Source organism: Sus scrofa, chromosome 2, assembly GCF_000003025.6.
Source record: "Sus scrofa isolate TJ Tabasco breed Duroc chromosome 2, Sscrofa11.1, whole genome shotgun sequence".
Lineage (NCBI taxonomy): Eukaryota > Metazoa > Chordata > Mammalia > Artiodactyla > Suidae > Sus > Sus scrofa.
The window spans coordinates 8,919,173-8,937,363 of NC_010444.4; the positions used below are offsets into that span (position 1 = coordinate 8,919,173).

At 49.4% G+C, this 18,191-nt stretch overlaps 1 protein-coding gene and 1 long non-coding RNA gene across 11 annotated transcripts; both read left to right on the forward strand.

Annotated features, from left to right (window-relative positions):
• Positions 58-3,409, forward strand: LOC100627892. 10 transcript variants are annotated; one of them, XR_001306759.2, is made up of 12 exons: positions 59-165; positions 490-539; positions 802-888; positions 1,117-1,164; positions 1,497-1,531; positions 1,694-1,742; positions 2,017-2,084; positions 2,265-2,299; positions 2,513-2,546; positions 2,867-2,917; positions 3,158-3,185; positions 3,292-3,409. It is a non-coding gene; the product is annotated as an uncharacterized LOC100627892 (long non-coding RNA). The 10 variants fall into 10 exon arrangements; XR_001306758.2 differs by having other exon boundaries at positions 3,158-3,181; XR_001306755.2 differs by having other exon boundaries at positions 2,867-2,913; positions 3,150-3,185.
• WDR74 (WD repeat domain 74) lies at positions 12,358-17,736 on the forward strand. Its single transcript, NM_001243395.1, is given in 11 exon segments — positions 12,358-12,430; positions 12,512-12,618; positions 12,713-12,834; positions 14,594-14,669; positions 14,796-14,942; positions 15,110-15,211; positions 16,122-16,222; positions 16,307-16,362; positions 16,923-17,068; positions 17,152-17,208; positions 17,516-17,736. Coding segments are annotated over 11 exon segments (1,158 nt in total). The 5' UTR covers positions 12,358-12,366; the 3' UTR covers positions 17,696-17,736.

The following is an 18,191-nucleotide window of genomic DNA, read 5'->3' on the forward strand; positions in this document are numbered from 1 at the left end:
TCCACAGCCCATCAGGCACGCATGCCCTCTCCTTCTGCGCTTGCGCCTGCCTTAGTCCCGCCCCCAAATCCCGTGGACCTCTGCGCGCTGGTATTTAAGTGTCTCGCGGTGCCTCTTCGGTCTCATTTTTCCCGGGCTTTCGGTCGGCGTTTTCGTTTTCTCGCGGTAAGAAAGTCGTGACGCGAGCGTGCCCGCGCCTTGTCCTTTCTCTGTGGCACCTATTAGGCTGGTGGGGGAGGGGAGAGGAAACATGGCCTAGGTGTTGAGGCCTTAGAGCGGCAAGGGCTTTGTGAAGGACAAAATGGCGATGGCGGGCCGTGCCGACTGGCCTTTCTGTGATGAGAACATTTTCACAGACCTGTACTGAGCTCCGTGAGGATAAGGAACTCTGAGGAGACCGGCCTGGCACAGCTGACGCCGCCTTAGCTTCGGAAAACGCAGCTTTGGCGAGATAATCCGAGGTCTGACCTAAGGTTCTTTTGTCTGCAGGGTTTGGGCGCGCATCGAACTCTGAAGGGTCGGGAAGGCCTGTCGTTGGAGTAAGTGCTCGTGGCCTGGCTTTGCGCCCTTTGTTTCTGTGTTGTTGGACATGTGCAGAGGTACATCGGTGTGTGCTACAGGGATGATTTCAAGAATTGAGCTCTCTCTTACTGATGGATTAGTGGAGAAAGTAAAATTTCTGAGTAGCACCATCCGCAGCCCATGTTTCATGTTTGGGTCTTTTTGTTTCGAGTTGCTAAGACACTGCGGGGGAGAGTTAGGCTGGGGGTATAGTGAAGAATGTTCTTCGGTATTTTTCAGATGTGGTTGAGTTCCAGGGAGTGTACAGGCTGGAGGATGGGACAAGACCTATCTCTGTATCGATCAAGCACGGCGTTGGTGTTCCAGGTGGGCATACGATGCTTTATGCCATTATGGGTATGAGCACAGCGCCTGGTTGGGACTTGCTCGTTCAGGTTGCACTGGCCACTCCATGATGAACGGTAAAATGACAAGCATATGCCTGAACTCAAAAAAGTGATGTCATCTTAACTACTGAGAAGTGGGCGGGGAGTACTCGAGGCTTTTTAATGGTTGTTCTTAAGTACATTAAATGCCTCCCTTTTCTGTCTTCAGCTCATCACCAATCCTAAGGAATTCAAGTGCCTCCCAGGATGAATACAGGTAATTTTTCCAACTGGGGCATTGGGGTGGCCTCTGTTGTTCCCCACAGAGCAAATGGGCAGTGAAGCAGTGTTACCTTTTTGCTCCTTCAGTTTCTTCCTTTTGCAATGATTTTCCTGGGGAGGGAGACAGCAAGCAGCACAGTTGGTTCTGTGAGGGTGTTCTCTTCCTTCACTCATATGTCACTGTCAGATGATTTGAATTGACAATGCTGATCCTCTGTGAGGTCCAACACTTAATAGCATGTTAGAGTTCTGATGGCAGTTTACATGAATGAAAAAGTGTTATCTTGTGATAGTATTTTAAAATAACCATTTGCTGCTGTTCTACAGGTTGTCTTGATGGTGATACATTCATCTGTCTTAAGGTAAGTTACTCCTACCAATACTGTGGTAAATTAATGTATGTGTGAGCGTGGGTAACTACCATCTGGAGGGAGTGTTGTCAAAGCTTCAGTTGATGACTTTCTGGGTTCTTTGTTCCTTGTAGTGGTGATTCCTGAGCTCTTATTTTGTCTTTTGTTTCCTAGATCCCTGCTGATCTGCTCATGGTCAAACTCATGGAAAGAGTTGAGAGTGGTGAGTACTTGTAACCTTGGTTATAACTTGTCTCCAGTGCCAGTGAGGAGAGCAAGCATCCTGTCTTAACCCCTGTCCTAGCCCCAGAGCCAGTAATGGTGAACCCACTGGGGCTAACAGGGAGAGAGGATGAAAACATGTTCCGTAAGGAACTGTCTGAGGTACAGCAACTTCCAGTGGGTAGCATTTGTTTAGCTTCCCTTGGCTTACATATTAGCTGGGATCCTTTTGGTTTTTTAAGGTACTCTACTGATTTCATGATCTTCTCATTCAGGGGCACCTTGTTCCTGCATCCTCAAAGGAGCATCTTGTTCCAGAGTTAAAAGGTTCCAGAGTTAAAAGGTTAGTTGATTAATGTCACCATAATATATGCCACCAAGTAAGCAGTTTCTGTGATGAATCAAACTAGCTCACTATGAACTAACAATGAAAAGATATGAACACCTGAGAAACTGGAGAACAGAGCAGTGGGATACTGTCTGCAAGGAACTTAATATCACTTACAGTTTTGTCCTTTCCTAGGTACCTGTACCATTTAGCGGCTTGTTCACTCAAAGGTGAGTGATTTATATGTTGGCACATACAGTGTACTGAGGGAGAAAATGCCTTTTTAGGCATCTACACATGATGACTTACATGGAATCTCGTTCGGCTGATGATTTGCTGTTGAGACTCGGAAATCTGAATTTTTTTTTCTTTTAAGAACTTAAGTGGGAACAAATTTTAATGTAGGAAGTAAGCATTACTGACTCATTCTTGTTTTGTTTTAGATCCATCTTTTCTGGAGCCTGAGGATGATTGGAGGTAAATCTGTTTATCTATGGCTGCTATGTAAAGTTTGCCAGTTTTTGTGTGGCACTTTGGATAGTTGTGCAGGTATTACTTAATCCAAAGTCTGCCTTTGGCCATTTGTGAACCACCTGAAACAGATTTCTGCTCACATGATGAGTTTGATACCGCCCCAGTCTGATCACTATGACTGAAAGGTATTTTCTGAGCTGTGAGTTTGCCTTAGAGTGGGAAGTTAGTCTTTTTATAAAATGTCTGTTGAGACCTACACAGCCTATTAGGGTGTCCCATTCCTCTGGGAATGGTTGACTTAGTTCCCAATCTCTGTTTTGCAGGTGAAAGGTGTAAGCCATACTCTGCTCAACTCCAGTCTGAAACTAAGGTTAGTAAATTTAAATGCATTGAGGATGGAGTTAAAATTTCCCTATGAAGAAACATTCACACGTCTTACCTCCTGTCCTAGTCCCAGAGCCTGTAAAGGTGAACCCACTGGGGCTGGCTGGGGGAAAAGAGGAAGGCTTGTTCCAGAAGGAACTGTCTGAGGGAATCTTAAGAATTTCTAAATTTGGGGAAGGGATAAATTATTCACTGAAAATGAGTTTTTTTGTTTGTTTCCAGGTTTAAAGAAAGAACACGTACTTAACACACGGGTAAGTAAGTATCCATTCACGTACTTGTGTTAAATATCAGACTAACTATATAAATACAATGTTCTAAGTCCGTTTTAGTAAGAACCCTAAACTGTTCTTTTTCTCTGCAGGAATCCAACTCTTGGAGGACATCAGAAGTGGAATTTTCTTATACAACCTACCTATTCAAATTAGCATATAATCTTTCTAGCCTTTCTAAATAAATAAAGGGATTTTTTTGTAAACCTTGACTGCTTCTGTGTTTGGATGGACTGGACCTAGGTGAGCAGGAGATAATATGATCCCAGGGAGATTGTTACTTGCTTTGCCCTACTTAGCATAACAGTTTGCCGCATATTAGTCTAACCCAGGAAAGCATCCAAAGAGCCTCCTAGACCTTTAAGGAGTTTTCCTTCCTATCGATGCTTGGCCTAGTTGTCCTTGCTGGGTTTGAGTGACCCTTTACGGGGAGGAGGAGAACGCCAAAAAGTCCTTTGGATCAGTCCCAAAGATGACCATTTTGTAAAGGTTCTTTATGTCACAAAGAATTCAGCGAGAGGAGTTCTCTAGAGGATGAAGAAAAGCGAATGCTCCCTCACCGTTGGGGATGTAAATTGGCACAACCACCTTGGAAAACAGTAAGGAGGTACCTGAGAATCCCACTCCTGGGCATTTATCTGGACAAAACTAATTCAAGTAGATAGACGCACCTGGGTGTTCATTGCAGCGCCATTCACAATGGCCAGACATGGGAACCTAAATGTTCATCTACAGATGAGATGGAGATACGGCACATACACGTGAGGGGGATACTGTGTAAAAACTAATGCCATTTGCAGCAGCATAGGTGGAACATAGGATACTAAATGAAGTAAGCCAGAAAGAAAAAGATAAATAACATGTAGCACTTGAAGCTTGTGGAATCTAAAATAATGGGACAGATGACCCTATCTAAAAAGACAGCTGAAAACCAATCACAGCCAAAGCCAGCAGACTTGGGGTTCCCATGGGGGGAAGAGGGAGTAGGATGGGTAGGCATTTGAGTGGGTTTGGGTGCAAACTTAAGTTTGGAATGGGTGGGTGGTGGGGCCCTACTGTACAGCACAGGGAAATGTGTATGTTGGGTCTCTGCCACACAACAGAATTTGAAACACTGTAAGTCAACCGTACTTTTAACAGTAAAAGGAGTTCCCATTCTGCTGCAGGACTAGGAACCACAAGGTTGTGGATTTGATCCCTGGCCTCAACGAGTGAGTCATTACCTTAAGCTGGGATGGGTGTTGCTGGTGTGGCCATGGCTGTGGTGTAGGCCTGCAGCTACAGCTCTGATTCAGTCCCTAGCCTGGAAGCTTCCATATGCTGCAGGTGTTGCCCTAAGAAAAGCAAGAAAGGAGTTCCCCTCATGGCTCAGTGGAAATGAAACTGACTAGTAACCATGAGAACACAAGTTCGATCCCTGGCCTCACTCGGTGGGTTAAGGACCCAGGCTTGCTGTGGCTGTGATGTAGGCTGGTGGCTACAGCTCTGATTCGACCCCTAGCCTAGGAAGCGCTGTATGCCACAGGTGCAGCCCTAAGAAGACAAAAAACAAACAAAAAAAAGAAAAGCAAGAAAATAATTCAGTGAGAGGAGTTCCTGTCACGGCTCAGTGGAAGTGAATCTGATTAGGAACCATGAGGTTTTGGGTTCCATCCCTGGCCTTGCTCAATCCGGCGTTGCTGTGAGCTGTGGTGTAGGCTGCAGATGTGGCTTGGATCCCGCATTGCTGTGGCTGTGATGTAGGCCGGTGGCTACAGCTTCCAATTAGACCCCTAGGCTGGGAACTTCCATATGCCGCAAGAGCAGCCCTAAAAAGACCAAAAAAAAAAAAAAAAAAAAAAAAAAAAAAAATTGAGAGACAAAGGTGTTAGGGGCAAGAAGATGGAATGTGGTCCCCATAGAGCAGCCCTGGAGAAACACCACAGAGTAGGCCACCTCAAGGCTAGAGGCCTGTACCGTAGAACTAGTAGACTTGGACAAAGGCACTAGGAGCCAGTGAGGCTTGGCAATTAAGGATAAAAAGATTAGCTCTTTGGGGGGCAAAGTTTTGTATGTCTTTTTAGGGCTGTACCTGTGGCACCCAATGGAGGTTCCCAGGCTAGGATCGAATCTGAGCTATAGCCACGGACCTACTCCACAGCCACAGCGATGTCAGATCTGAGCTGCATCTACCACCTACACCACAGCTCAAGGCAATGCCAGATCCTTAACCCACTGAGCAGGGCCAGGGATCGAACCTGCATCCTCATGGATGCTAGTCAGATTCATTTCTGCTGAGCCACAACAGGAACTCTCATGTGAGGTTTAGAATACATTTTGTGGGAGTTCCCTTCGTGCCTCAGTGGTTAACCAACCCCACTAAGGATCCATGAGGATATGGGTTCAATCCCTGGCCCTGCTCAGTGGGTTAAGGATCTGGCGTTGTCATGAGCTGTGGGGTAAGTTGCAGACACAGCTCAGATCCTGCATTGCTGTTGCTGTGGCATAGGCTGGCAGCTGCAGCTTCAATTTGACCTCTAGCCTGGGAATTTCCATATGCCTCGGGTGCAGCTCTAAAAAGGGGGAAAATACATTTTGGGTCCCCACTATCGTAAAATAAAGGCAATTTCACTGAAAGAAAATTTATTTCTTGCTCATTCAATGGTAGCCATACAGAAAAAAATTGTCAAAAGAAATTTTACAGCCACAAGAATGAAAGTATACGAGTCCTGCTGAGACCCAACGGGTTAAGGATCTGAGTGTCTGGTAGATAATGACTGAAGCCTTTGCTCAAGCACTGTTTTCACCAGGTGGCCCATACCAATTCAAATCAAGACTCAGTTGACTTAAGCCAAGAGATGGAAGATATGGGGATCTCCCAGCGAGGCTCAGGGTTTAACAAACCCAACTAGTATCCACGCCCTGGCCTCCCTCAGTGGGTTAAGGATCCGGCATTGCCATGAGCTGTGGTGTAGGTCACAGACACGGCTTGGATCAAGCGTTGCTGTGGCTCTGGTGTAGAGTGCAGATGAGGCTCAGATCTAGCATTCCTCTGGCTGAGGTGTGGGCCAGCAGCTACTGCTCTGATTTGACCCCTAGCCTGGGACCTTCCATGGTGCATCCTTAAAAAAGCAAAAAAATAAAAGTACACCCGTCGAAAGAATATCCTTCCTTTGGCCTTGCTTTGCTGGTATCAATGCCAGTGACTTTCCATGACCTCTTCCACTTCCCTCCATCTCTGCCACCACAGCCACCCCCACCCAAGCCACCTTCCCCTCTTGCCTGGAGGATCACTAGAACCTTCTTATTTTTCCCCAGTAGATTTTTTTTTTTTTAAAGGCTGCACCCATAGCATATGAAAATTCCCAGGCTAGAATCAGAGTTGCAGCAGCCAGCCCACAGCACAGCTCATGGCAACATCAGATCCTTAACCCACTGAGCAGGGCCAGGGATCAAACCCACATTCTCATGGATAGTAGTTGGGTTCATTATCACTGAGCCACAACGGGAACTCCTGCCCAATAGACCTTAAAGTCATGAAGGCAAGATGCATGTCTAATTTTGCTCATTATTGTCTGCTTCACAAGCATAAACAAATGGATGAATGGCCTCCTAGGGGACAACGAGATCTCCAAGTTCCTGAGGTGCGCTCACCATCAGCCTCCCATACTACACGGCAAGAGGCAGGGTGACAATAGAGGAGAGCGACAGAGCTCTCCCTACTCGCCTTTGTTTCAGAGGAGGAACAGGGCTTCGGCTGACCTGATGGCTGAGCCCCTAGTGGGAAAAGCCACCAAGAGCTCCGTGTTCAGGATATTTGGCTGCAGCCTGCGTGGATAGACAGAAGCCTGGTTGGCTAGGGGACTGTGGCCTGCCCCAGGTTGGGCCTTGCTGAATTTTAAAAAAGGTTGGGATTGAGGTTGCAGGTTTGATCCCTGGCCTTGCGCAGTGGGTCAAGGATCTGGCGTTGCTGTGAGCTGTGGTGTAGGTCACAGACACGGCTCGGATCCCGCGTTGCTGCAGCTCTGGTGAAGGCCTGCGGCTACAGCTCTAATTGGACCCCCAGTCTGGGAATCTCCATATGCCGTGGCTGTGGCCCTAGAAAAGGCAAAAAGACAAAAAAAAAAAAAAAAAAAAAAGGTTGGGATTGGAAGAAACTGAATTTTGCTTTTGCCCCAGTGTTCAGTTTTTTTTTATTGCTGCTATAAGTTACCACAAACTTGATGGCTTAAAACACAATAAATGTGTTACCTTCCAGTTTGGGAGGTCCCAAGTCCAAAATGAAATGCAATAGGTCTCAATGGCTGAAATCAGTGTGTTAATAGGGCTGAATTTCTTTCTGAAGGCTCCAAGGAGAATGTGTTCCCTTGCATTTTCCAGCTCCTAGAAACCACCCCCATTCCTTGGCTGATGAGCCCTTTCCATCATTAAAGCCAGCGAGGGCATCAAATCCTTCGCATCTGCATCACATTATGACTCTGACACTGAGTCTCCTTCCTCCCTCTGTGATCTTTGTGATTATGTACGTGGAGCCCACCACAATGATCGAACCTTCTCAAAACTCGTTATCAGGAGTTCGCCTCATGGCTCAGCGATTAATGAACCCAACTAGCATCCACGAGGATATGCGTTCAATCTCTGGCCTCGCTCAGTGGGTTAAGGATCCCGAGCTGCCGTGAGCTGTGGTGTAGGTCGCAGATGCCGCTGGATTCTGATGTTGCTGTGGCTGTGGGGTAGGCTGGTGGCTACAGCTCCGATTAGACCCCTAGCCTGGGAACCTCCATATGCCTTGGGTGTGGCTCTAAAAAGCAAAAAAAAAAAAAAAAAAAATCATTATCATACCTGCAAGTTACCTTTTGCTTGCTATGTAAGGTAACATAATGAGAGGTCTAAGTTTTTGTTTTGGTTTGGTTTTTTTGCTTTTTAGGGCTGCACCTGTGGCAGATGGAGGTTCCCAGGCTAGGGGTCAAATGGGAGCTACATTTGGAGGCCACAGCCACACCAGATCAGAGCCATGTCTTCAACCTATACCACAGCCTATGGCAGCACCTGATCCTTAGGCCAGGAATCAAACCTGCATCCTCATGGATACTGGTCGGATTCGTTTCTGCTGAGCCATGAGGAGAACCCCCAAGAGGTCTAAGAATTAAGGCATGGGTATGTGGGGCCTTTATTCTGCCTACCACACCCCCTCAATCCAGCCCCTTCCTGGAAGCTCTGGGTTTTTCCTGGAGGCTCTGGGTTTACTGGGGCCCTGATTCTGTTTGTTAATACGGACACAGTGCTGAGAAACCATAGTCTTTAAAATCATAGATTATCAGTGAGAAAAGAATATCCTGCTCTTGCCTGAAGGCTCTCGGCCATGCCTGTCCCTTTTTTTTTCCTTCTCTTTTTTTTTTTTTTTCTTTTTAGGGCCACACCTGGGGGCATATGGAAGTTCCCAGGCCAGGGGTCAAATCCGAGCCACATCTGCTACCTACACCGCAGCTCACGGCAACGCCAGATCCTTAACCCACTGAGCAAGGCCAGGGATCGAACCAGCAACCTCCTGGTTCCTAGTCAGATTCGTTTCCGCCGAGCCACTCCATGCTGGTCACTTTGACACAGAGACATGGCCTCTATTTTCAACCCAGGTGTAGAGCTCAGCTAAGGAGTTTTCAGAACGTTCGGGTTCCGCGTTTATATTAATACAGTTTCCAAGGAAACGGGACTTGAAGTCCCTTCTGAGCGAGGGCTTGACATTACTTCCTTTCATAGAGCTGGGCTTGGCTTTGAGCCTCTAAAGAACTGCTTCTTTTAAATTTGACCCGCACTGTTCTCACCTCCTGCCCCACCGCTGGTTCCTGGATTTAGGAATCAGAAGGTGCTGAAACGTTTTTCTCGGGACATCTCTTCCCACGCTGTGGGGGCCAACAGCGGGATGGTGGCAGGTACAAAACGGCAAGATAGGGTGGGCGTGGTTGTGACAAGAAGGGGGAGGCCGGATGGGCAGAAGGGAGCCTGGAGCCCCAGAATGCGAGGGGAATGCAGTCCTAAAGGCCAACGACCTCCGCTGTCAGCTCTGGGCCAAGTGCACAGTGTGTCACAACCACCCCATTTAACAGTGGAGGAAACGAGCCTAAGCAACATGCCTCGTGTCATCATGTCCGGAAATCCAGTTCAGTTCTTTGGACTCCAAAGCCTGGGCTCGCGGCCCCTCCAAATAAACATCCGGGAAAGGGGTGCCATCCTGTTTGCCCTTCCTACGCGCCCTTCAGCATACTAACCGTCTCTACCGCCCTGCCGGCCCCAGGAAGCGCCGAAAAGCTTTCGGTCTGGGAGACCAAGGCCGCGGTCTTGGGAAAACACCAGGCAGCCACTGAAATCACGTGGACCAGTGCTAAGACAGTGAAAGAGCAGGGGGCGGACTTATGCAAAACACACCGAGCGGGAGCAGACGGGAGTAGTAAAGAACAAGATTTAAGACCTAGTTCTGAAAATATATCTATTATTATGAAGTAATAACAATGAGAAATTGATTTAAAGGAAGATTACATGTTGAAGAAAGTCTAATGACTATGTGACAAAAGTCACCACAATCGTAAAAAGTACAGTAAGACTAAGGATGGCCGGGTGCCGAACTCGTCGGTATCGCTTCTCGGCCTTTTGGCTAAGATCAAGTGTAGTATCTGTTCTTATCAGTTTAATATCTGATACGTCCTCTATCCGAGGACAATATATTAAATGGATTTTTGGAAACAGGAGATGGAATAGGAGCTTGCTCCGTCCACTCCACGCATCGACCTGGTATTGCAGTACTTCCAGGAACGGTGCACCCCCCTTTGGGGGAAAATATTCGGTTAAAAAAAAGAAGTAGCTTGTTTTATTTAACTCCAGATTTCTTTCTAAAACAGTGATGACAGCGTGGAACTAGTTGTTACTACTAACGTAGTTTACTTACCGATTCTAATCTGCGCGAGTTCTACCGTGTTTTATTACACTAACGAGATTACCTGTGTTTTTAAATCTGCAAATAGGCGCAACTATGCTGCTGTTTACCGGGAGTATGGAGGGTTACGTGCGTTGGCGTTTTATTGTTTGTCTTTTCTGAGGTAGTTGTCATTGGAGCTCTTCTTTATAGCCCATAGCTTTACCGGGGAGTTCATAGTCCCTTCTGCCTAAAAAGCTCCAGGTCCCTTCATGGCTTTGCAGCAACGGAGATCTCCCAAAAGAATGACTGGACATCTCACAAGATAAAGGAGAACTATATAAGACAGAGAAGAATGGAGTTTCGGTTTAGTCTAGACAGGATTTTAATGGGCTCAAGTGCGAAAGAGGGCTGTGTAAAAATCTGAAGTTCTGCGGTTGGAAATCAAAGTCGCTTCTCCGCTGAGTGAGAGGCAAGTGTGAGATGATTATTTACTGATATGCATATATTTGTGTTTTGTCTTTATTTTAGGGCCGCACCCGCCGTATATGGAGGTTCCCAGTCTAGGGGTCTAATTGGAACTGTAGCTGCCGTCCTACACCACAGCCACAGCAAAGCCAGATCCCAGCCGCGTCTGCGACCTGCATACACCACAGTTCACGGCAACGCCAGATCCTTAACCGACTGAACAAGGCCAGGGATCGAACCAGCAGTCTCCTGGTTCGTAGTCGTATTCGTGAGCCACGACGGGAACGACTATGTTTTTTAAATAAGATTTTTTTTTCAATTTTTGGCCGCACCACACATGAAGAATTTCCCAAGGCAGGTACTGAATCCGCGCCACAGCGGTAACAAGCCTTAACCGCCAGGCCACTAGGAAGCTCCCGATATAATTTTAAACAGCACTTTATTTTTTTTGTCTTTCTAGGACCGCACCCACGGCATATGGAGGTTCCCAGGCTAGGGGTCCAATCGGAGCTGTAACCGCCGGCCTACACCGCAGCCAAAGCAATGCCGGATCCCAGCCGTCTCTGCGACCTATACCACAGCTCAGGGCAATGCCAGATCGTTAACCCACAGAGCAAGGCCAGGGATCGAACCCGCAACCTCATGGTTCCTAGTCGGATTCGTTAACCACTGAGCCATGATGGGAACTCCTCTAATAGTTGAGAGTCTCTGATTTCAGAGAAAATGTCTCAGTCATTCAAGAAAGGGGGACGTTATGACATTTTAAAGTTGCAGCTTATCCCTTGGGAGAAAGATTTTTTTTTCTGTTAGATTTGCAGATTTTTACTCTCAGTTGGTACTAATTTTTTACCATCCCCAAACCTCAATGTGAGGAAATAAAAACTAAGCCCTTACCTCCACTTTCCAAAACAGAGTTCTGCTTAAAGATTGTTAGTTTTGGGAATTCCCGTCGTGGCTAACGATCAGGCGTTGCCGTGACCTATGGTATAGGTCGCAGACGAGGCTCGGATCCCGAGTTGCTGTGGCTGTGGTGTAGGCCGGCGGCTACAGCTCCTTTTAGACCCCTATCCTGGGAACCTCCATATTCCGCGTGTGCGGCCCTAGAAAAGACAAAAAAAAAAAAAAAAAAGATTGTCACTTTTGGAGTTCTCCGTCCTGGTTCAGCAGAAACGAATCTGACTAGCACCCCTGAGGACGCAGGTTCGATCCCTGGCCTCGCTCAGTGGATTAAGGATCTGGGTTGCCCTGCGCTGTGGCGTACGTCGCAGGCTTGCCTCAGATCCCACATGGGATCTGGGGAAAAAAAAAAAAAAAAAAGTCGGTTTTATTTTCCCAGAATTCGTCCTTTTTATACTCAAGGTTGATGTGCCTCATATGAGCGACTTGAATCATTCCTGATATATGTTTTCTTTCTTGTTTTGCTTTTTAGGGCTGCACCCGCGGCATATGGAGGTTCCCAGGCTAGGGGTCCAATCGGAGCTACAGGCGCTGGCCTACGCCACAGCCTCAGCAAGGTGGGGTCCGAGCCGCCTCTGCGACAGCTCACGGCAACGCCACATCTTTACCCCACTGAGCAAGGCCAGGGATCAAACCGCCAACCTCAGGGTTCCTAGTCGGATTCGTTAACCGCTGAGCCACGACGGGAACTCCTAGATTTCATTTCTTAAAAGCAAAACCAGCTGGCGCAGTGGGGGAATTTTTACATTTCCTGCTCTCTACGCTCCCAGAAATGGCCTTTATCCGGATCCGACCTGCCGCGTGCTGGTGACGCAAATGCTGCGCCGGAAGTGCGAGCCGGATCCGGATCTCCGTTATGGCGGCTGCCGAGGCGCGGTGGAATCATGTGTGGGTCGGCACCGACACCGGCATCCTGAAAGGTGAGTGATGGGCCTGGGCGTCTGGAACCGCGGGGGTCATGCGTTCGCGACCCCGGCGTAACTGACGTCCCCGGACCGCAGGGGTGAACCTTCAGCGCAAACAAGCGGTAAACTACACGGCGGCGGGACAGCCGCAGCGCGAGGAGGCGGTGAGCGCCCTGTGCTGGGGCGCGGGCGGCGAGACCCAGGTGAGCGACCTCTAACTGTGCTGGAGCAGGGGGGATGCTGAGGCGTGGCAGCCTCGCTCCTCTTGCCATCCTGCCCTGCTCTCTCTGCCTGCAGATCCTAGTCGGCTGTGCCGATAGGACAGTGAAGCTCTTCAGCACCGAGGAGGGCAGGTTCCAGGGCCAGAGGCACTGCCCCGGAGGCGAGGGCACCTTCCGAGGCCTCGCCCAGGTTGACGGGTAAGACCGAGACCCTTGCCGTATGCTCAGGTATAGGCAGATAGTTGAAGCTCCCGCACGACGGTCGATCAATGGGGATCAAGTCTTAGGTGACAGGAGCCTGATCTGTGTGACAGGGACATTTGTCCTGCCTTCGTTCCTTCATTTCTATAATAAGCATTTATTGAATACCTACTGGATTACAGGCATTGGACGAAATTCAAGGGCTGCAGGTAAACTGGACACAGTACCTGCCTTCCTAGAGTCTGCATCCTCAAGGGTTGTTCTTTTGGGTCCATGACTTTTTAGGTGACCCTGAGCAAGTCATTTAATAGTTTAGAGTATGTTCTCATTTGTGTCTTATATCACCTAGAGTGTGTTTTTAGATGGGGGCTACCAACCACCAAATCGGTAAAGCTCCCACAGTAAAGGATAGGAAAGTGATAAGTTACAGGCTTAGCTTTCTTCGGAAGATGGACGGGCTATGAACAGGCTGTGTAGTTTTGGTGATGTTAATTCTGACAAGTGAGATCTAGAAGGCGCTGTGGGGTGAGATCTTTGAACTGGGTCTGGAATGATGGGTAGAACTTTGACAGATGGAGAAGCGGGTAAGGGCACTCTAGAAAGAGGCTACTGCCCGAGCAGAGGTAAGGACTGGTGTCAGGCTACAGGATACATCATGGGAAAGAGAAATAAATAGCGTTTGGGGATTGAAGCCGAGAAGCATTTTAATATGAGATGGGCAAGGTAGGTTGGGATTAAAGGTAAAAAAAAAGGGTTTTAAGTGCCAGGCTGAGAGATTTGCACTTCTGTATGTGGTGGGGAGTTATGGTTTTTGAGTAGGAAGTGTGGTGGTCAGAGCTGTGAGCCCTGCAGGATTATGGAGGATGGGTTGGAGAGACAGCAGTTGGAGATTGTTACCATAGCCCAGAGCCTGATCCAAGGTGGGGAGGGTGGGCAGATATGAGAAAGGGCATAGATTTGGTTTGTGCAGATGCTGGAGAGAGACTTGTTTGGGCTTCATGGGAAATATACTTGGGGGAGAGATTGAAATTTAGCATCCAGTTAACCAAGGACAGGGAACTTGAGAACAGCTGGTATTTGACTTTGGCCAGACATTAAACCCAAAGCAGTCCCATTACTGTCCTTTCAGAGCCACTGATCCTGACCCCTGGTGATCGGCTGAAGATTCAGAAAGACCAGCAGGGCCAGGTGCCCCACATGTAGCTATGGAATAGCAAAAGCTCTCTGCTTTGGAGTATCACAGGCTTGATTTTTAGCCCTGGTTCTGACATCAATAGCTGAGTGGCAAATCTTTTAATTTTCAGAGCTTCAGGCTCTTCACCCTATTGAAATTAAATAACAGCCATAAAACCCTGCTGTAGACCTGAGTTACCGAGAGGCTTCTTTAGTAACAGGGTTGGTAGGAGGAAGTCTAGTTCGTATGAATTTGGGTCTGGGTTGACTAGGGCCAGAGAACACGTTGAAACTTTTTTTTTTTGTCTTTTTAAGGCCACACCTGCGGCATATGGAGGTTCCCAGGCTAGGGGTCCAGTTGGAGTTGCAGCTGCCAGCCTACAACACAGCAACACCAGATCAGAGTCACATCTGCAACCTACACCATAGCTCATGGCAATGCCAGATCCTTAACCCAGTGAGCAAGGCCAGGGATTGAACCCACATCCTCACGGATACCAGTGGGGTTCATTACCACTGAGCCACAACAGAAACTCCCTGGCACTTTTTTTTAACCTAAGCCTATCCTCCCTCTTCCTTGCAGCACCCTCATCACGTGTGTGGAATCTGGGATACTTCGAGTGTGGCATGACAATGACAAGGAAGCATCCTCTGACCCAGTGAGGCTCCCCTGCTCAGATCCTGATGGTTGGGGAAGGTGGGGCCCAGGGTAGGAGCCACATGAAGGCTTTGGGGGAGGAGGATTAAGGACTCAGGAACTGACTTTCATCTCGCATTCTTTTCAGCTCCTAGAACTGAGAGTGGGCCCTGGGGTGTGTAGGATGCGCCAGGACCCATCTCGCCCCCATGTGGTTGCCACGGGTGGGAAGGAGAATGCTTTGAAGGTGTGGGACCTGCAGGGGTCTGAGGAGCCTGTGTTCAAGGCCAAGAACGTGAGTGACGGTGGGTGGGAAGGGGCCGGGTCTAAGATCCAGGGAGGCTTCGGCCAAAGACTGTGAGTCAGAGACCAGATTGGCTTTAGGGGATAACGATGGAGGGTGGGAGGAAGGGGCACTCTGAGCCCCCCACAACCCTGACCCTCATCTACCTGCCCCACCAGGTGCGGAATGATTGGCTTGACCTGAGAGTTCCCATCTGGGACCAGGACATACAGTTCCTCCCTGAGTCACAGAAGCTGGTCACCTGTACAGGGTACCATCAGGTGACACCCCACCCCACCCCCTATGGCTTTCTGGGTTAAGCAGCCTCCTAGAGGAACAGCTTTGCTGTGTAATACATATGCTTGGTCCCCGCCATTGGGAGAGCTGCCCTCTCACCATCCCTCTTCCATCCCGGAGCTCCCAGAAGAGGGACCACTTCCCCCGCCTGTTCCAGCCCAATAGCTGAGCCAGTGACCTCTCAGTGCATTCTAGGAAGGAGTTTCCTGAGCTGTGATTCGTCCTTTTCTTCCCATCTGTAAGAGAGAAGAAGGGAGTAGCCCCTTCGTTGTAGAATCACATGGTGCGGGTGTCATGAGAAGACACGGGGCTGGGTGCCAAGAGAACTGGGTTCTGGGCCTGACGCAGCCTCTGACTTGCTTTGGCACCCAAGCCTGAGCCTCTGGTCTCTGGCCTCAGTGCCTCACCTTCACATAAAAGGCCCAACTGGGGAGCTATCACTTGGTCTCATTTGAAGTCCTAAGACCCAGGCAGGGTCACTGTATTTGTCACTTGCTTTGCTCTTGCATGTGGAAGTCTGATCATGTTGCTACGCCTCCACTCAAAACACATCTGAAGGCTTCCTCTCTCCTTTCTTGTTCAGGCTTAACTTCTCTCCTTGAAATTCAGCTCCTCTGACAATTAGACCGACTTGCTTTTCCATCCCGAGAGGGGAAGATGGGGGGGATGGAATGTTCACACCTGCCACTCCCCGACCCTGGTGGACCCCTCCCCTCAGCCCGGTACATCCACGCTCCTCAGCAGCTCTCCTCTGCCCCCCAACGCCCAGAGAAGAAGGGTGCGTTTCAACTTCAGGAGAGCGGTGTGTGAAGGAGGCTGGGACGATGTGGAGGAGCCACCGGGAGCGGGTATGGGCAGTGAGGGTACTGCTGTGATGCCTCAGTCTTCCTCCAGGTCCGTGTCTACGATCCAGCCTCCCCCCAGCGCAGGCCAGTCCTCGAGGCCACCTATGGAGAGTATCCACTGACAGCCATGACCCTCACTCCCGAGGGCAAGTGAGTGTTTAGAGGGCAAAGTGGGGCTTGGGATGGACTCCAGGGAGCTCCTGCTGACCCCATTGCCTCTCGTCTCCTCCTCAGTTCAGTGATTGTGGGGAACACTCATGGGCAGCTGGCAGAAATTGACCTTCGGCAGGGTGAGTGGATGGACTAGCCAGCCTGAGAGAGGGGAGGAAGGGTGGGATTCCCTCTCAGGTGGTGCAGCGGAGGCACTGAGCCCTCTTTCAGGTGCCAGGTTGCCTGGGTTCAAATCCTGGTTCTGCCAAAAGCTGTATGACCTTAGACAAGTTATTTTGTCAATTCCTTGTGTGCCTTAGTTCCCTCATCTGTAAAATGGAGATGAGGTGACTGTCGTCTCAGATTAAAGATTGAAACAGGCGTTTCCGTCATGGAAATGAATCTGACCAGGAACCATGAGGTTGCGGGTTCGATCCCTGGCCTCGCTCAGTGGGTTAAGGATCTGGCGTTGCTGTGAGCTGTGGTGTAGGTCGCAGACGCGGCTCGGATCTGGTGTCGCTGTGGCTCTGGTGTAAGCTGGCAGCTACAGCTACAGCTCCAATTAGACCCCTAGCCTGGGAACCTCCATATGCCATGGGTGCAGCCCTAAAAAAAAAAAAAAACATAAAGTCATTTGAACAGTAACCAATAAATGGTTGTTGGCTGGCCACCTAGTGCTGATGGCTCTCCCCTCCTCCAGGGCGTTTACTGGGCTGTCTGAAGGGGCTGGCGGGCAGCGTCCGAGGGTTGCAGTGTCACCCTTCAAAGCCCCTCTTAGCCTCCTGTGGCTTGGACAGAGTCCTGAGGGTACACAGGATCCGGAATCCACGGGGCCTGGAGCATAAGGTAAGCACCTGCTGCCTCCTGTGCCCCGCTTCATGTTTCTGTTTCAGTGGACTTGCCTCCTTAAGGCCCTTCATCTTTTGCAGGTTTATCTCAAATCTCAACTGAACTGCCTCCTCCTATCAGGCAGGGATAACTGGGAGGTAAGCAGTCGGGTCTGGGAATGTGGGCATCAAGGGCACAGGTGTGAGGATTTTCCCTGTGAAGAGAAAGGGCAAGCAGCTGGAACTCAGACTTGGGACCGTCCATCCACCTGCCACGTTAACTTAATTTTTCGGGGGCGGGGGGGTGTTAGTATAGTCCTGACAGGATTACTGCCGAGGGTGACATAGGAGCATAGATGAGAATGTTTCCCGGAGCAGGAAATAAGCAGGGTGGTACCTGGAGGAATTTACTCCCTTTGGCTGTGAGTCTGCTACCGTGCCCTGAGTTTTTCTTCCCACTCACCAGGATGAACCCCAGGAGCCTCAACAGCCCAATGAGGTGCCCTCAGAAGATACAGAGACAGATGAACTTTGGGCTTCTTTGGAGGCAGCTGCCAAGCGGAAGCTCCCGGATTTGGAACAGACCCAAGGGGTTCTCCAAACCAGAAAGAGAAAAAAGAAGCGGCCTGGGTCCACCAATTCCTGAAAAGCTTGTGCTCACTTTGTAAATAAACTGCTTAATATGAACGATGATCCTGATCCTTTTGTGATGGGAGAAAAGAAAGAGCGGTGGCTGCACCCTGAGCTGGGGTGGTGGTGGGGTGTCTGACGTCACAAAAGCAGGGCCGCGAGCAGCAGGCTGGCGGCTGGTGTGGGTGGCACCAAGTGCAAGGCCGAGCGGGGCCATGGGCTGCTGCCAAGACAAGGACTTTCAGACGGATGTGCAGGCCAAAGAGAGCATGTCAGAGGAAGGTGGGACCAGAGACACACAAAGGGGGTTCAGGGAGTGGGCTTGGGGACTTCCCGATAGAAGGCTGGACTAGGGAGGGTAGAGCTCAGCGGGCCTCTTTATCCTCGCAGGCACTGAAGGGGTTGATGGGGACTCAGAGTACCACCAGCATCGTAAGTCGAACGATAGCCTTCTGATCACCGTGCTGTGGCGGCGGCTATCCTTGTTCAGCCGTCGGGGCTCCACGCGGACA